General features: G+C 43.3%; 1 protein-coding gene across 1 annotated transcript in view; it reads left to right on the forward strand.

The window, feature by feature from the left end:
* Window positions 1-18,225, forward strand: part of WDFY4 (WDFY family member 4) — a 277,946-nt gene that overhangs the window by 65,407 nt on the left and 194,314 nt on the right. The window contains 6 exon segments of the mRNA XM_021699514.2: window positions 617-795; window positions 8,246-8,477; window positions 9,596-9,741; window positions 10,775-10,886; window positions 11,620-11,810; window positions 17,556-17,708. Of these exon segments, the coding sequence (XP_021555189.2) occupies window positions 617-795; window positions 8,246-8,477; window positions 9,596-9,741; window positions 10,775-10,886; window positions 11,620-11,810; window positions 17,556-17,708 (1,013 nt within the window).

Below are 18,225 nucleotides of genomic sequence, written 5' to 3' on the forward strand. Positions count from 1 at the left end.
CGGCACGAGAGCCTGGGAGACCAACCCTCCTTCAGTGGCTGGTGGCTGGTCCAGACTCTGCCATTTAGAATTCTGCCTAGCTCTCTAAGCTCATCCCCTTGTGATGGCCAGAAATGGCCTGTTCTTCTTGTGTCCCCTGAGAATGTCAGTTTCATAGAGAGACACCCAGAAGGCCCCAGGGGTGGCTTGGCATCATTGTCACAGAGCACAAGTGCTTCTCCCCACCCCCCCCCCCCCGCCCGAGGACTCTAGGGCACATGTGCATCGCTGCAGAGGCAGTCTCCTGTGGGGTAGACCCAAAGCTTGACGCCTGGGTTTGAGTCCTGCTGCCCGACCCTGGGCAAGTTACATAACCTGTTTGTGCCTCAGGAGGGTAAATGGGGATTGTGATAGCACCTACCTCACAGGGGGGCTGTGAAAACGAAATGAAGTGACATTCGTAACTGCTCTTAAACTAGAGTCTGGCACAAAGCAGGACCTCAAGCAACGATAGTTGCTGTTGTGGTTATTTCATGAGGGGATCTAGGCCACGGCTCCTCGGCACGAGGCCCTGGTTCTCCTGGCTTGCTGCAGCATGACAGTGCACGCAAGGTGCAGCGTCTGTGTTCTCTTGCAGACGTCATGGAACCAGAGGATGATCCTGAGCCTTCTGCCGGGCGCCAGCTTCGGGTCAGGTGTGGCCAGCTGCTGGCCTGCGGTCAGTGGCACCACCTGGCTGTGGTTGTCACCAAGGAAATGAAAAGGAATTGCACCATTTCCACCTATCTGGATGGACAGATCACCGGCTCAGCCAAGGTGAGCTAGTTGCCCCAAGCTCTGCTTGCCCCACTGTAATGCCTTCTGGCCACACCATCTGGAGTGGTCTCACTTCCCTTCGTTGTTCTCATTTGGCAGCAGGGTCGGTATCTAATGAAACTCCCCCTAGCTGTCCAGAACACTCGGCTGAGCTCAAACATGAGAAAAACCCAAAACACAAGAAAATGGAAATTCTTCAGAAACTGGAGTGAAAGCCACACAACCAGAGCAGAAGGTGAAACATGGAAATAAGAATAGTCATAAGAGATTATAAGGTCCCAGAGTGAACAAGGCTTTTCACAGTTTAAGTTGTGGATTCCCCAGGAAGGTCTGTGCAGGGTCAAAGGTTCTACTTTTCTAAGAAGCTTCCTGGTGAATCTATTATGACTGCACACTACACTTAGAAGCCAGGCACTAGGGCTTGCAAGGACACCAACACCTCTTACCAGATTTACAGCAAGAACAATGAGGAAAAGATGGTTCCCTGCCTAGAGAAGGCAATGGAATGTGAACACATAGCTAGAGGAGGTGTCTCATCACTGCCATTTAGAGTCACCTGAAGTCCTGAGGCATAAGGGAGAGGAAGCTGGGAGATGAGGGACATGGCAGGTGTGCTCTGGCATCCACTGTTAGAGCTCCCAAAGCAGCCAGAGAGAGAAGGGCCCAGAAGACACCAGAGGGCGAGTGCAGCCAGAATTTCGCCCAGGTACCAGAGAGAGCATCTCAACCTAGCCTGCATTCTAGAATCACCCAGGAAGTATTTTTAAAGTTCTATTGTGCAGGCTGTTCCTGAGATCAATCATAATAGGATCTCTGTGTGCAGGGTAATTTGGTAATGTTTTCAGAGTTTCTCAGGTGATTCTAATATTTAGCCAGAATGGAGAACCTTAGATTAATAGGGTTTCTCATTTTGATTGTTTGACACTTGGGGCTCAATAATTCTTTATTGTAGGGGCCCATTCTGTGTATAGTAGGATAGATACTTAGCAGCATTTGTGGCCTCCCTAGATGCTGTAGCATCTCTATCTCTGTCTCTCCAGTTGTGACCACCAAAATGTCTCCAGACATTTCCAAATGCCCCCTATGGGACAAAAATCACCCCATGTTGAGAGTCATTAGGTTAGAACAACCTAAATTCGATATAACACTAAAGATGAATTCAATGCTATCTTCGAGTATAATTGTTTTATCAAAAAAGGGCAGTGGTAATCAGAAAGACTCAGCAGGAACATAACAAAAATAGGTCTTCCAAAACATGAGGTTAACTCTTCTCAAATCATTGATGATACTAGCCCTTCTTTCCTTCCTCCCTTCCCTCTCTTCTCCTACCCTCTCCTTTCCCTCTCTTCCTCTCCCATCCCCTCCTCTCTTCTACCCTCCTTCCCTTCCCTCCCCTCTCCTCCTCTCCCTTCCTTCCTTCTTATTTTCCTTCCTTCCTTCCCTCATTAAATAGTTTGGAGCACCCACTCTTTGTTAGGTACTGTTTTAGATGCTAGGAACTGTCCATGCCCACCAGGCAAATACCTCCAGGAGTGTGCATATAGTATAAAACTTAGATATATTAAGCTTGCAGTAGCAGGACACTCTATTCTGTGGGGTAACAAAGACTTGGAAGGAGCTTAGATAGGATTAGGGCTTATTTTAGGTGATTTGGGGAAGGGTTCGAAGAAGTGGAGGTTGGTCTGTTCTCAATTGTGTGCTGTCAGAAAGAGGGAATTTGATTTCTGTGTATGTTCGGAACTTTTATCCAGGAAGTAGGAGGAATGGGGCAGGTTAGAGTTGTCATTGGAGAAAAAAGCAGTATCACTCGTGTTAGCCAGGATGGAAAGTGTGGTTACTCTTGTGGTTGCACAGTGTCTTTGTTATTATCTGTTCAGGTATGATTACAGAGTGGGCTTGTTTTTGTTTTTTGTTTTTTCCTTATTTTGTAAAACATGTTAGTATTCTGTTTTGTTTTATAGAATAGGCTGGTATTCTGTGAAATAGTTCATGGACTTTGAGGCTAAGAAACAAGTCCTATTGATGTTTGGACCTTGCTCACACCTAGCACAGGGGCTGGCCCACAGTAAGCATGCAATAAATATTTGATGAATTGCATTGAATTTATAGCCAAAAGGAGTAAGATGGACTGGATGATAGTGTAGTTGAGTGAATTGGTACATGGATGAACAACTGACCTCATGGGACCAGCTAAGCCAGAGTCAGTCAGCAGAAAGGTTGGCAGTGGTGTGGGGCCACAGGGATATGCCAAAACATGCCATGGGGAATGACCAAGAGTTGAGTCAGACAGAATTGACTTTCCAAGATGATCTCAACGAGTTGGTTCAGGATAAGCAAGTAGAATTTAATTGGGATAAATGGGAAGGCCTGTGTTTAGATGTAGACATCTGCTGAGCAAGAAGAAGATGGGAGAGCTTAGGTTGGGGATGACCCAGCTTAACGATGGTTCTCTAATATTAGAGACTTTGTTTTAATTTCCAAGGGAAGATAAGTTAAATTTTAAAAGGTGGGGAGTATTTCAGCAGCCTGAGCAAAATGATGTGGGAGCAATTTGAGACATCTTATGTTTGTAAATCAATGCAGATGGTGCAGTGAGTATATGCAATAGGAATTTGGAAAAAAGGCAAACTGGATTGCAGGGGTGGGGCAGAGCTTCAGTGCTGGAGAGAGAGAAGTCCCTGCCTGGCAGGAGGGGAGGGGGGAAGAGAGCACAGTGGACCCCACTCTAGGCAGGCCTGGTAACTGAAAACTTGGTTTGTTCTTGTTTGAAAATCTCATTTAATTGGTAGAGAGAAAAAGACTGTTTCTGAAATTTTATGACCTCTCACTTGAAAAATATGTATTTATATACATAAATGTGGATATGGTGATTTTATAGTCATTATAAAAATTATATAAACACATTTTGAAATACCTGAAAAATATTGAAAAGAAGAAAGAATGCCTATATTCCTTCTATCTTACCATAGTTTGTAGTTTCTTTTAGTTTTTTCCCTTTAAAAAAATAGCTGTGAGAGAAAGACATGTATCATATGATCTCACTGATATGAGGAATTCTGAATTGTAGGAAACAAACTGAGGGTTGCTGGAGTGGGGGGTGGGGTGGGAGGGATGGGGTGACTGGGTGATAGACACTGGGGAGGGTATGTGCTCTGGTAAGCGCTGTGAATTGTGCAAGACTGTTGACTCTCAGATCTGTACCTCTGAAACAAATAATGCAATATATGTTAAGAAAAAAAAAAAGAAGAAGAAGGTAGCGGGAGGGGAAGAATGAAGCGGGGGAAATCGGAGGGGTAGACGAACCATGAGAGACGATGGACTCTGAAAAACAAACAGGGTTCTAGAGGGGAGGGGGGTGGGAGGATGGGTTAGCCTGGTGATGGGTATTGAGGAGGGCACGTTCTGCATGGAGCACTGGGTGTTATGCACAAACAATGAATCATGGAACACTTCATCTAAAACTAATGATGTAATGTATGGGGATTAACATAAGAATAAAAAAAAATGAGTTAATACACACAAAAAAAATAGCTGTGACTTTATTACATAGAAAATATTGTATATTAGTTAATTTTTAGTATTAATTAAAAAATTTTTACCCACATAAGTTTTGAAATTAGCATTTTAAAATTTGTGATACTCTGTTAACTAGTTTTCTTTTGTTGAAATTTTTATTGAGATAATTGTAGGCTAAAATGTAGTTGTAAGAAATAATAGCAAGAAATCCTGTGTACCTTTTACCTAGTTTCTCCCCAATGGTGGTATCTTATAAAACTGTAGAACAATTTCATAACCAAAATATTGATATTGACATAATCTGCTAATTTGTTCAGATATCCCAGTTTTATTTATACTTGTGTGTATGTGTATGTGTTCCACACAATTTTATCACATGTGTAGGTTCCTATGTCCGTGACTCCTGCCAAGATTCAGAATGTTTATGTCACCACAATGCTCCCTTGTGTTGCCCTTTTATAAAAATTAAAACTACAGCCACTCCCACTCAACCACACCTCCCTCCCTTATCCCTGTCCCTAACCTTGCAACCCATAATCTAGAATGTTGTCATTTCAAGGATATGAGATATATGAAACTGTACAGTACATGATCTTTTAGGATTGGATTTTCAATCAGCATAATTCTCTGAAAATTCATCCAAATTGTTGCTGTGCATCGATAGTTAATTCCTTTTTATCACTGAGTAGTATTCCATGATATGGATGTATATGTAACCACTCAATGACTGAAGGACATTTGGGCTGTTTCCAGTTTTTGGATATTACAAATAAAGCTGCTATGAACATTTTTTTCCTTTTTGGTTTTTTATCTTCTTTGTTTTGCTATGAACATTTGTGTACAGGTTTTTGTGTGAACTTAAGTCCATATTTCTCTGGGATAAATGCCTAAGAGTTCAATTGCTGGGTCATATGGTGATTGTGTGTTTAGTTTTATAAGAAACAGCCAAATCATTTCCCCAAAATGACTGTACCATTTTACATTTCCCACCAGCAATAGATGAGTGATCCATTTTCTCTGCATTCGGTGTGGTTACTGTTTTTTATATTAGCCATTCTGATAGCTGTGTAGTGATAGCTCATTGTGTTTTTAATTTGCATTTCTTTAATGACTAATGAGATTAAAAATCTTCTCAAGTGCTTATTTGCTATCTGTATATCCTCTTCAGTGATGTCTGTTCATGTCTTGTGAACATTTTCTAATTGGATTGATTGTTTTTCCTCTTGAGTTTTAAGGGGTTTTCTATATATTCTAGATACTAGTCCTTTTCTTTAAAATTTTATTTTATTATGTTAATCAGCATACATTACATCATTAGTTTTTGATGTAGTGTTCCATGACTCCTTGTTTGCATATAACACCTAGTGCTCCATTCAATACGTGCCCTCTTTAGTACCCATCACCAGGCTAACCCATCCCCCCACCCCCTTCCCCTCTAGAACCCTCAGTTTGTTTGTCAGAGTCCATAGTCTCTCATGGTTCATTTCCCCCTCCGATCCCCCCCTTCATTTTTCCCTTCCTACTATCTTCTTTTTTTTTTTTTTTTTAACATATAATGTATTATTTGTTTCAGAGGTACAGGTCTGTGATTCATCAGTCTTACACAATTCACAGCACTCACCATAGCACATACCCTCCCCAATGTCTATCACCCAGCCACCCCATCCCTCTCACCCCCCACTCAACTAATCTTCGACAAAGCAGGAAAGAATGTCCAATGGAAAAGAGACAGTCTCTTCAACAAATGGTGTTGGGAAAATTGGACAGCCACATGCAGAAGAATGAAACTGGACCATTTCCTTACACCACACACAAAAATAGACTCCAAATGGTTGAAAGACCTCAATGTGAGACAGGAGTCCATCAAAATCCTAGAGGAGAACACAGGCAGCAACCTCTTTGATCTCAGCCACAGCAACTTCTTCCTAGAAACATCGCCAAAGGCAAGGGAAGCAAGGGCAAAAATGAACTATTGGGACTTCATCAAGATAAAAAGCTTTTGCACAGTAAATGAAACAGTCAACAAAACCAAAAGACAACTGACAGAATGGGAGAAGATATTTGCAAATGACATATCAGATAAAGGGCTAGTATCCAAAATCTATAAAGAACTTATCAAACTCAACACCCAAAGAACAAATAATCCAGTCAAGAAATGGGCAGAAGACATGAACAGACATTTTTCCAAAGAAGACATCCAAATGGCCAACAGACACATGAAAAAGTGCTCAACATTGCTCGGCCTTAGATACTAGTCCTTTGATGTGTGATTTGCCAAAGAATTTCTCCTAGTCAGTAGCTTGTGTTCCATCTTCTTTCCCATAGGACTTTGCAGAACAAAAATTTTTATTTTGATGAAGTATAATTCATCAGATTTTCCTCTTATGACTCATGTTTTTGGTGTTAAGTCTAAGAACTCTTTGCCTAGCCCTAGATCCAGAAGATTTTCTTCTGTGTTTTTTTCTTAAAGTTTTCTAGATTTACATTTAAATCTGTTATCTCTTATGAGTTAACTTTTGTAGGAGGTGTTAAGTTTAGGCTGAAGTTCATTTCTTTGCCCATGGATGTCCAGATGTTCCAGCAACATTGGTTGAAGAGGCTACCCTTCCTCCATTGAATTGCTTTTGAACCTTCATCAAAAATCAGTTGGGCACTTTTGTATGGATTTATTTCCAGATTCTATATTCTGTTCTACTGATCTATGTGACTATACCCTTACCAAGACCACACTATCTTAATTATTGTAGCTATGTAATAAGCTATATAATAATATTGGTTAGAATGGTGCCTCCCACTTAATTCTTCTCTTTCAAAAAAGATAATCAAAATCACTCTTCTTTTTGAAAAAGAAGAATTAAGCTATTTAAGTTATTCTAGGGCTTGTACCTTCAAATATAAATTTTAGAATTAGCTTGTCTGTGTCTACAAAAGCCTTCTGACATTTTGATAGGAACTGCATTAACCTATAGATCATTTTAGGGAGAAATAATATTTTTACTATGTTGAGTTTTCCTATCCAGGAACATGGTATGCCTCTCCATTTATATAGGTCTTCTTTGATTTCTGTCATTGTCGTTTTTGAATATTTAGTATGTAGATTTCATACATTTTTTCTTTAAATATTTCATTTTCTTTTGAGCAATTATAAATGATAGTGTTTTTAATTTTAGTTTCTGCATGTTCATTATTAGCCTGTAGAATGTGATTCATTTTTGTATGTTGATCATGTATCCTGTGACCTTGCTGAACTCAGTTATTAGTTCTAGGCTTTTTTGTTTTTTGGTAGATTCTTTGGAATTTTCCACATGGACATGTCATCTGCAAATAGAGATAATTTTATTTCTTCCTTTCCATTTGGATATGTCTGTAATTATTTTAGTACATAAAACTTAATGGATGTGCAAATACTGGACATTTAGGTTCTCAGTGGAATGACTGGAACAAAAAAGATAAACATTTTAGTGGCTCTTAATATTCCTCATAAAATTTGTTTCCAGAGGCACAGTGTCAGTTTTTCACTCCCACCAGCATTTTGTAAACTGTTTTCCTGCATTGTTTCTCAGCTTTGAGAGTGACCTTTTTAATGTTTGTAGATAAAATAAGCTTTTACTTTTAGAGAATAAGGTATATAATTTTATATCCTTGGGTGTTTATTTGATTAATTCTGAGGTTAAATCTCTCCCTTTCCGGGCGCCTGGGTGGCTCAGTTGGTTAAGCGACTGCCTTTGGCTCAGGTCATGATCCTGGAGTCCCGGGATCGAGTCCCATATCGTGCTCCTTGCTCAGCAGGGGGTCTGCTTCTCCCTCTGACCCTCCCCCCTCTCATGTGCTCTCTCTCTCTCTCTCTCATTCTCTCTCTCAAATAAATAAATAAAATCTTTAAAAAAAAAAATCTCTCCCTTTCCCCCTACCCCCACCCTTTTAATTTCAACAGATGTTGTATATTCAGGCCTTACCAGGGCCTTTCCTTTCAATGGATTCATCTTCATTTGTGGATGTTTATGGATATATCGCTACCCCTCGAGTTTGGAAACAAAAGTCGTCATTAATATGGCGTCTTGGCCCTACATACCTCTTTGAAGAAGCCATCTCAGTGGACACTCTGGAAGTTATTAACAAACTTGGCCCAAGATACTGTGGTAACTTCCAAGCTGTGCATGCTCAAGGTATGGAGTATTTTGATTTATAATGATCTCGCTGATACTCTTTTTTAAATGGACATCCAGTTATTTATAGCATATTTATAAAGAATAAACTCAGCATAGGTCAGTCATTAGGGAAGACCTCTGTAATTGGATCATTATAAATTTACAACCCAACAGAATATGTCACAGAAAAAGAAATGACAATATCCTTTAGATTTCAACTCCAAAGCACATAATGGAGGAGAATGGGTAGGTAATACCATGAGCAAAGAAAGAGAGAAGAGAATGCGATAAATAAGTTACATTCCTTTTAATGAAGAGGCTTTTTAACTAAAGTATACTGTTGTCTTCAATTATTAAACAGGCAGACAAACACATCCACATTTCCATTATTGATTGCTGGCTGTTCAAGTAGGGAGTACTGCTCTCTGTGCTCTATCAAGTCAAGGGGGTCAGCTCCCATCTGGGAAGAATGATGAATGAATTTATGTACAGAAGACTTGTGCATAGTGAAGGGTGATTGAGCACTGTGGAGTGTTTCTGTCTCCAGGCCCCGTGTCTTCTTCAAGCTTCCATTTCCTGTGGCAGATGGCACTGGCCAGAGCCAGGTGATGAGGTCAAGTCTAGAGCCAAAATTTTGCCCACTGGCTATTCAGGCCATGCAGTTCCAGTAGCATGCGTGGCTTTCCTTGATCCAGGGACCAGAGTGCTCATTTCAAGTGGAATGTTCACCATGGCATGTAGCTCATTGAAAATCTTAGGGCTTTCAGCCCAGTCTCTCTCTCTCTTTTTTTTAATAAGTCAGCTTTCTTATCACTCAGCATTTTGGTTTTGGAGGGTGAGGTTATATCATCTCCTTGTTAGATGCTTCAAGCTTCAATGATTTCACACCTTGAATGCTTTATTTTATAGTAGGGTTAATCCTGTGAGATTTATCCACACTTTTCTATAAGTGTCAGAGAAGCACTGATAGGGGCAAATATGTGACATAAACATACAACATACAAACGTATAATATAACAACATAAGACAGTCTCTCAATGATAGCTTTGCCATATAGCCATAGCTCTTTATTTTACTGAGCTTGTACTTTCTTTTCTATAAAGAGAGTAGAGGTGATCAAAGATGTGTTGTTTTAGGAGTGGACCCTGATATAGAAGTGACGCCCCTGGTTGCGGAGGAAAGGGTTTCCTTTGGCCTTCACCTAGCCAGCTCGTCCATCACCAGTGTTACAGACATCAGAAACACTTACAGTGAGGTGGACAGCCGCCTGATTGCCAAAGAGGTATGACTTCTGCCTTCACTTGTTGCCCCCTTTTGGAATCATGATCTCATAGCTTGCTTCAGCTTTCAGTGCTTAAATGAACACTAATTCATGTTTGTGCATGTGGAGACAGATACACACAGGCGTGCTGCCCATTTCATTTGTTAAAATAGCATATGCCTCTCCACCCATTAGCATCCCCTGAGACTAAACCTTTTATTTATAATTGCTCAGAGGAGAAAGTAGGTGCTCTTTATTCTTCACCGGAGAACAGGAACAAATGGAATTTGAAAAACCTTTGAGACGCCGAAAACACTATTGAGCTTCTCTTTTCTGGGTGCTACTGACCCCCCAAACCTGCAAAATGTTCTGTGAGTTGCCCTGTTTATTTTAAACAGCAAACTTGCAAAACAGCAAGCAGACGTGTTTGTAGATGAAGATGCCATTAGATGAAGTATTTCCTAATTCCTGCAGAGAGTGCTCTTTTGCTTAATGCTGATGAATTGGAGCCGATTTGTTTACATTTTCTCCACCCTTACAGACAGAGGGCCATCTCCCTTTACTGAAGAGGCTCAGTAAACAAGGGTTGAGGTCTTGCTGAGCACCACAGCTGTGCTTTACCCACAGAGTACCCCGGACTCCCATCTGCCTAGCCCTCTGAGACCATTGAGGCCAAGGCTTGCAGAAGCTAGACAGTCTGGACTGGGAAGGGGGCAGCCTGGCTTTCGTGGCTCCATTCCACCTCCACATGTCCTTGGGTCCACCTCGCCCTCATTAGCTCTTCACTGTGACATGTGGGACATCTGTGGTTCAACTGCACCACCAGAGCTGTTCCCACATGACTAAGCCACAGCCTGGGTGGTGGGGCATGGGAAACCAAATTTTGGCTTCAGTCTCCCTGACAGTGGTTCATTTATTATTTATTCACTGACTTTCTCTTACTGAGGGCCAACACTGGACCAGGACTTGGGGTGCCTACCCTCCAGGACCTCATGAATAAAAGCTCTTCCATTCCAGCATGTTTCTTTGGACTAATTGTTGCTCATTTCTCTAGATGAACATTTCATCCCGTGACAATGCCATGCCTGTGTTCTTGCTAAGAAATTGTGCTGGCCACTTCTCGGGTTCTCTTCGAACCGTTGGAGCTGTGGCTGTAGGCCATTTAGGTAGGTCAGGCCTTGACATTTTACTGTTATTTGGGAAGATGGGCAGGTGGCTGTCATTGCTTGTGTAGCCTGGACTTCTGAACGGCTATCCAGTGAGGGTGAGAGTTGGAGATTTAGCCCTGTCGGAGAGTTAGCCTTCCACGTTGCAGAGAGGCCAGTTCACCTTGCCCCATCTGGCAGTTGCTAGTGAACTCAGCTTAACCGGGCTGGCATCTATGCACAATGGAGCCTATCTAGTGGGCACGGTGGAGCCCTTTGACAGAGGCGACGGTTGTGGTTGTTTGGGTAAAAACAACAGCCGGTGATTGCTGCTTGTTATGCAGTTGGGCAAGAGTAGAGCAGAGGGTTGGTACAAGGTCCGGTCTCGAAGGATCTAGAGAGCGGACAAGAGCCCGGGGTTGTCTGAGCCACCAGTGGCCCGAGGCTCAGAGAGCTTGTGGCTCACCCAGCACTCCGGACAGAGATAGAGGCAGTGATCTGAAATGCTCTGGGCTGTTTCACCTGTTTTGGTGACCCAGGAAGACCTCAGGGCAGGATCTCTCAGTGAGCTAAGACTTTCAAACCTACCACCCTTCCTCCCACTCCCAGCCTGTCCCAGGTGCACAGGCCCCTTTACTGTGAGTGGAGGGTGGCACTGGCATCTGCAGCTCTTTTGCCCTTGCAGGCTTCCAGGGGTCTTGCCGTTGCCCTGAGCCTGCGATGTATTGATGGAATGCCCCTTTGTCCGGCACAGGCATAAGGGTGTTCCACTCCATCCCAGCAGCCAGCAGCCTGGACTTCATTGGCGGGCCTGCCATCCTCCTGGGCCTCATTTCCTTAGCGACAGATGACCACACTATGTATGCAGCTGTGAAAGTCTTGCACTCTGTCCTGACCAGCAATGTCATGTGTGATCGCCTGATGCAGCACATCTATGGCTACCAGGTAATCCCACCCTCCCATCCAAGCCTGTAACTCCCCAAGGAGCTGTCATTACCTAGGAGCAGGGAAGAGCTTCACTGGCCCTAGGGGACTTTCCCTCCAGGGTAACTTCTGGAGAAGGGAAACTAACAGGGAAGGGTCTTAAAGCCAGTGTCGCCACAGCAGAGGGCCAAGTGATGGCCAGGCAGAGAGGGACTCTGATTAGAATTGGGGTGCTCACCTGTATACCTGTAACTTTCACTGAATTCAGGAATCATTGGTGATCCACCTACTTTGCACCTAACGTGATAGCTAGGAGCCCGGGCAGAGGAACCAGGGTGCTGGGTTTGAATCTTGCCTCTTCCTCAAACTTGCTATGTAACCTTGGGTTACTTACCCTCTCTGCTTCAGTTTCCTTAATATCTCTATCTAAAGGAGATATTTGGTCAATATGAACTGAGTAAATAGATTCCATCCTCACCCACTATCTCACATGCTGTGTCATGGGGTTGTAGTGAGCACTAGATCATTTAACTCAAGTGGAGGGCTGAGCATTATATCTGCAAAATAAGGGCTCCGTAAGTGCCAGCCATCTCTAGTTCTTAATCCCCTATGTGTAAAATGGGTATAATAACAGCACTTATTTTGTAGGGCTGCGATGATAAAGTGAGTTAATACATGCTGAGTGTTCAGAAGAGTGCCTGCTCAGAGTAACTGTGATTGTTAGTGCTGTTTACTATTTGCGAGGTCACATGAGACATGTTCACTGCCCTTGAGTACCTTCCTGCATGGCTGGAAGAAAATCATGAAGGACAGGACTAGTGTCAAAGTCTAGACAATGTCACTGGGGTAAAAAGGCCATGGTGGTTCCTTGGTATAGCAGGAGCTAAGAGAAAGCCTCCCTGTCTCTTTGGCCCCCAAGTCAGGGTCTGAGAAGAAGAAAGTTTCTCAGGTACATGCCCCCTCACCTAGACTGTGGCCACAGCTGGACAGTGGCCCGTTCCTTCTGCTTCTCCCTCAAATCTCATTGATACCCGTCACAGCTCTACATTATAGACCTGAGGATACCTCTTTCCTGTGCAAACCCTTCAAAGGCACCCAGTCACTGATATAATATCCCAAACTCCTTATACTGGATTCTAAAGACCTTTAAAAACTGGCCACCAACCTGTCCTTCCAACCCCATTTAGCCCCATTTCCTGTCCAGCCAATGCACTTTCCTCCCTGAATCCTGCATGGTCATGGATTGCTAGCCGCATCATATTACTTTGTGTACCTGTGTCCTGGGCTTGGAGTACCATCTCTCTCTCTTCCCCAGGTCAAGCTCAAATGGCAAAGGGGATCTCTCTTCTAAGCCCTGAGCTGAGTGTGTGGCCATCTCTTGGCTGCCCTTGGCACCATGCATGTGCCCAGTCTCACTGCTCTTACCTGGTGCTATAATTATGACTCTGCTCATCTCTGTGAGACTGTAATTGTCTAAAGGCCTGGGTGTTTCCTTATTCTTTGCCAGTATATTACTGAGACCAAACAGAAACTTAGTAAATATTTTAGTAATAAGTTTATATTAAAACTCAAGATTTGGGGCTTTGGGGATATTAAAAGTTTTCTTTGACCATGTTGTTAAAAGCAGCATTGATGGGATGTGTTCCACTTCAGCTCATACAGATCTGCTGTGACTAGGGATTTTGGCAATTATTGTGAGCATTTCCAAAAAGGTACATATAGCACTTCTGGCTCTCGTGGGTTTATCTAGAAGGATAACATAAGACAAATACGAAAAAAAAAAAAAAACAACCAAACAAAAACCCAAAAAACAAACAAAAAAAACAACAAAAAAAGACAAATACCAAGATAATTTTAGTATACATTGAATGCAGTAAGTGTCTGAGGTTCACTTCCAGAACTACCATGCTCTCTGTGATTTGGATGTTCTCCAGCTATCTTCCCAGAAACTCCGGTCTCGTGGAGATCTGGAATCCTCACTCACACTCACTGTGGCCTCCCCACCGCTAAGTGTAGGGCCTGGCGCATTGTGAATTCTCAGTGAGTGTTTTCTTTGCCTGAGCAGAGTGCCTTGAGAGAGATAATGTGCTACAGAGCTACAAAGGTGGCCAACATCACATGTAGGACCATGTTGCTTGAGTTTTTCAGGAAGAAAGAGATGGTAGAGACAAGGAGTGGCCCATGGATGGAATCTATTTACTCAGTTCATATTGACCAAATACCCACTAAGAGCTAGGTACTGTGCCAGGCAATAGGGATATGGATGAGTCCCAATATGGGACTCGATCCCAGGACCCTGGGATCATGACCTGAGCCGAAGGCAGACACTTAGCCGATGGAGCCACCCAGGCATCCTGGGAGGGTTCTTTTTAAGATGAGAATTACTAGAGCGTTTTTGTCGGTGGGAAGATGTGACAGAAGAGAAAGAGAGAGAGAGATGGATGCAGCTAGGAGAGAAGAGCTGTCCCATGGAGCCATGTCCTCAAGAAGGTGAGTAGTGGATTCCAGGGGCCACGTGGATGGAGACCCTACTTATGACAGGAAGGAGTGCTGGTATGGGAAGATGAGATCTGGTATGGGAAGTCGATCTGGTATGGGAAGATGAGAGCGTTTGTGTCTGATGGGTTCTGTCTTCTCAGCAGAGTGTGAAGTTGGTGGTGGAGGTGAAGGGAGGTTGGGGAGAGAGGAGAAGAGATGAAATCCTCACCTTTAGGATGAAGAAAACCAGCTTACTAGAAAAACAGAGTTGGATCACGAGGCCAAATGAGGACTGCTTTGGCATTTGACACTATTACTGCAAAGTGAAACCAGTCAGCCTGCCTGTGTGATTTTTCTCAAGCAACTTTCAACCATCCTAATTATGTCTTGGTGGGGGACTGGGGAGTGGTCAGATTTCAGATATATCTAAGAAGTGACTGGAGCAGTCTGGAAAGATAGTGAGTATTCACTGATCCCAACTGTCTTAGGCAGTTGGGCTGCTTTAACAGAATACCACAGACTGGGTGGCTTATAAATAACAGAGAGTTATTTCTCACAGTTCTGGAGGCAGGGAAGTCCAAGATCAGAGTGCCAGCATGGTTGGGTTGGGTGAGGGCCCTCTTCTGGATTGCAGATGGCCAACTTCTCATTATATTCTCACATGACAGAAATCAGAGAGAGGGAGCAAGCTCTCTTGTGACTCTTACAAGGGCACTAATCCCACCATGAAGCTCCACCCTCATGACTCCCTCTAACCCTAACTACCTCCCACAGGACCCACCTCCAAATAACATTGCATTGGGGGATAGGGTTTCAACACATGAATTCTGGGGGGACACAAACGTGCAGTCTATAGCAGCAAGCAAGACTTCCAAATAGCAGATTGGAGAGGATAGCTGGGAGAATAGGGAGAATGGCTGGGTGGTGTCAGATCGAAGCTTAGGGAATTGAGTTGTGGATAAGATGGGTGAGAACCCGGATGCCAGTAGATGGGTAGGCAACCTGACTTTTGGGTGACTGAGATCAACAGAGACATAAAGCTAGGTGGGATCCCTCTCATTTAGTCTCTGAGATGGGTGTGGGCCACTGGGATCCCAGTGCCTCCGTTATGGTATGAATGTTTGCATGTTGCTTCCCTGGGCCTGACAGAGCAGAAAGGCACATCACGTGGCTGCAGCCTAAGGTGAGATGCTGGTGCAGCTGGGTTCATGGGGATGTGGTGGCCTCCTGGTGACACAGCAGCATTTATGGGATGGTTATGAATGCAGGATTTGGTAAAGGGGAATGAGAAAGAGCACAAAGAAATGTAGGAGGATAAATACCTAGTAGTGCAATTGCTGGGTCGTATGGTAGCTCTATCTTCAACTTTTTGAGAAACCTCCATACTGTTTTCCAGAGTGGCTGTACCAGCTTGCATTCCCACCAACAGTATAAGAGGGTTCCCCTTTCTCCACATCCTCGCCATCATTTGTTGTTCCTGACTTGTTAATTTTAGCCATTCTGACTGGTGTGAGGTGGTATCTCATTGTGGTTTTGATTTGTATTTCCCTGATGCCGAGTGATGTGGAGCATTTTTTCATGTGTCTTTTGGCCATTTGGATGTCTTCTTTGGAGAAATGCCTGTTGATGTTTTCTGCCCATTTCTTGACTGGATTTTTTTGTTTTTTGGGTGTTGAGTTTGATAAGTTCTTTATAGGTTTTGGATACTAGCCCTTTATCAGATAAGACATTTGTAAATATCTTCTCACATTCTGTAGGCTGTCTCTTAGTTTTGTCAACTGTTTCCTTTGCTGTGCAAAAGCTTTTTATCTTGATGAAGTTCCAATAGTTCATTTTTGCCTTTGTTTCCCTTGCCTTTGGAAACATGTCTAGCAAGAAGTTGCTGTGGCCGAGGTCAAAGAGGTTGCTGCTTGTGTTCTCCTCTAGGATTTTGATGGACTCCTGTCTCACATTTAGGTCTTTCATCCATTTTGAGTTTATTTTTGTGTATGGTGTGAGAAAATGGTCCATTTTCATTCTTCTGCATGTGGCTGTCCAATTTTCTCAACATCATTAGTTGAAGAGACTGTCTTTTTTCTATTGGCTATCCTTCCATCTTTGTCAGAGATTAGTTGACCATAGAGTTGATGGTCCATTTCTGGGTTCTCTGTTCTGTTCCATTGACCTATGTGTCTGTTTCTATACCAGTACCATACTGTCTTGATGATTACAGCTTTGACATACTGCAAACAGGTTGACAAACATAATGATTCGAAGGGGCACATGCATCCCAATGTTTATAGCAGCAGTGTCCACAATAGCCAAAATATGGAAAGAGCTCAGATGTCCATTAACAGATGAATGGAGAAAGAAGATGTGGTGTGTCTGTGTATTTTTTAAATGGAATATTAGTCAGCCATCAAAAAGATTGAGATCTTGCCATGTACAATGACATGGATGAAGTTAGAGAGTATTTTGCTACGCAAAATAAGTCAATAAGAGGAAGACAAATATCATATGATTTCACTCATATGTGGAATTTAAGAAACAGATGAATATAGGGGAAGGGAAGGAAAAATAAAATAAGATGAAAATTGAGAGGGAGGCAAACCATAAGAGACTCTTTTTTCAAGATTTTATTTATTTAGTTGACAGAGAGATAGAAAGCACAAGTAGACCGAATGGCAGGCAGAGGGAGAGGAAGAAGCAGGCTCCCCGCTGAGCAGGGAGCCAGACGTGGGGCTCGATCCCAGGACCCTGGGATCATGACCTGAGCTGAAGGCAGCCGCTTAACCAACTGAGCCACCCAGGTGCCCCCATAAGAGACTCTTAACTCTAGGAAACAAACTGAGGGCTGCTGGAGGCAAGGTAGGGGGAATGGGGTAACTGGGTGATGGGCATTAAGGAGGGCACTTGATGTAATGAGCACTGGGTGTTATATGCAACTGATGAATCACTAAACTCTACCTCTGAAACTAAAAAAAAAAAAAGAAATGCAGGAGGAAACCAAGAGAGAGTGGCATTCTGGAAACACAGGGGGAGATTTTCAGGAAGAAGCAGGGGGACCCTAGTGAGAGGTCAAGTCACACAAGTACACAAGTACAGAGAAGTGGACACTGGTGGGAAGCAGCCACAGAAGTTGGTATGTGTTTTTCCACTGAGAATATGGGAATGAAGGAGGTAGCACCAGAGAGCAGAGGACTTGCAGGCTGGGCTGACGACAGGTGCTGGTGGGCACAAGCAGGTGAAGGAGAAAGAGTTCTAATGATGCATTCACCAGGAAATTGCTTTGTGTTTTAACTTTTTCAGATAATGGCTTTTCTCCTGAGGAAAAAGACCTCTCTCCTAAACCATCGAATTTTTCAGCTCATCCTCTCGATTGCTGGCACTGCAGAACTAGGCTTCGGGTCATCTGCTGTCACCAACGTTGGCGTCTTTCAACACATCCTCTGCAATTTTGAGGTAAACTGGAGACTGGACATTAGCCCTGAAGGAGTGGGTGTGTGTGATGGTAAAGAACATCTGGAGCTTCCTCTAAACTCAGCAGGCCAGCTTCCTCAGTAATCATGAGGGTAGTGAGAGGGAAAGCCTCAAAGGCTTTGGAGCCCAGAGGCCTGGGTTTGTAATTAATAAGAGACCATCAATGGGCTGTGTGGCCTTGGGCAAGTCTCTTGATTTCTCTGAGTTCTAGTCTTCTCGTGTGTGAAATGGGAAGCATCACCTCTCCCTCACAGGCAGGGGGGTCAAACCAGATAGTATCTGGGAACGGATTCTAAAACTGTAGGTACCATATGTATATATATATATATATATATATATGGGCTTAAAAATATATATACCCCAATTCCTTTAGATGGTGCTTTGCTGTTGACCAATCCTCCTTGAAAGTGCTGACTGAGAGACCCTGAGGGCAGGCCTGAGCCTAAGTGGGGGGTACTGCACAGAACTTTGGGTGGGTTGCTCTAGTCACAAAGCACCA

Source organism: Neomonachus schauinslandi, chromosome 6 (genome assembly GCF_002201575.2).
Source record: "Neomonachus schauinslandi chromosome 6, ASM220157v2, whole genome shotgun sequence".
NCBI classification, from domain to species: domain Eukaryota; kingdom Metazoa; phylum Chordata; class Mammalia; order Carnivora; family Phocidae; genus Neomonachus; species Neomonachus schauinslandi.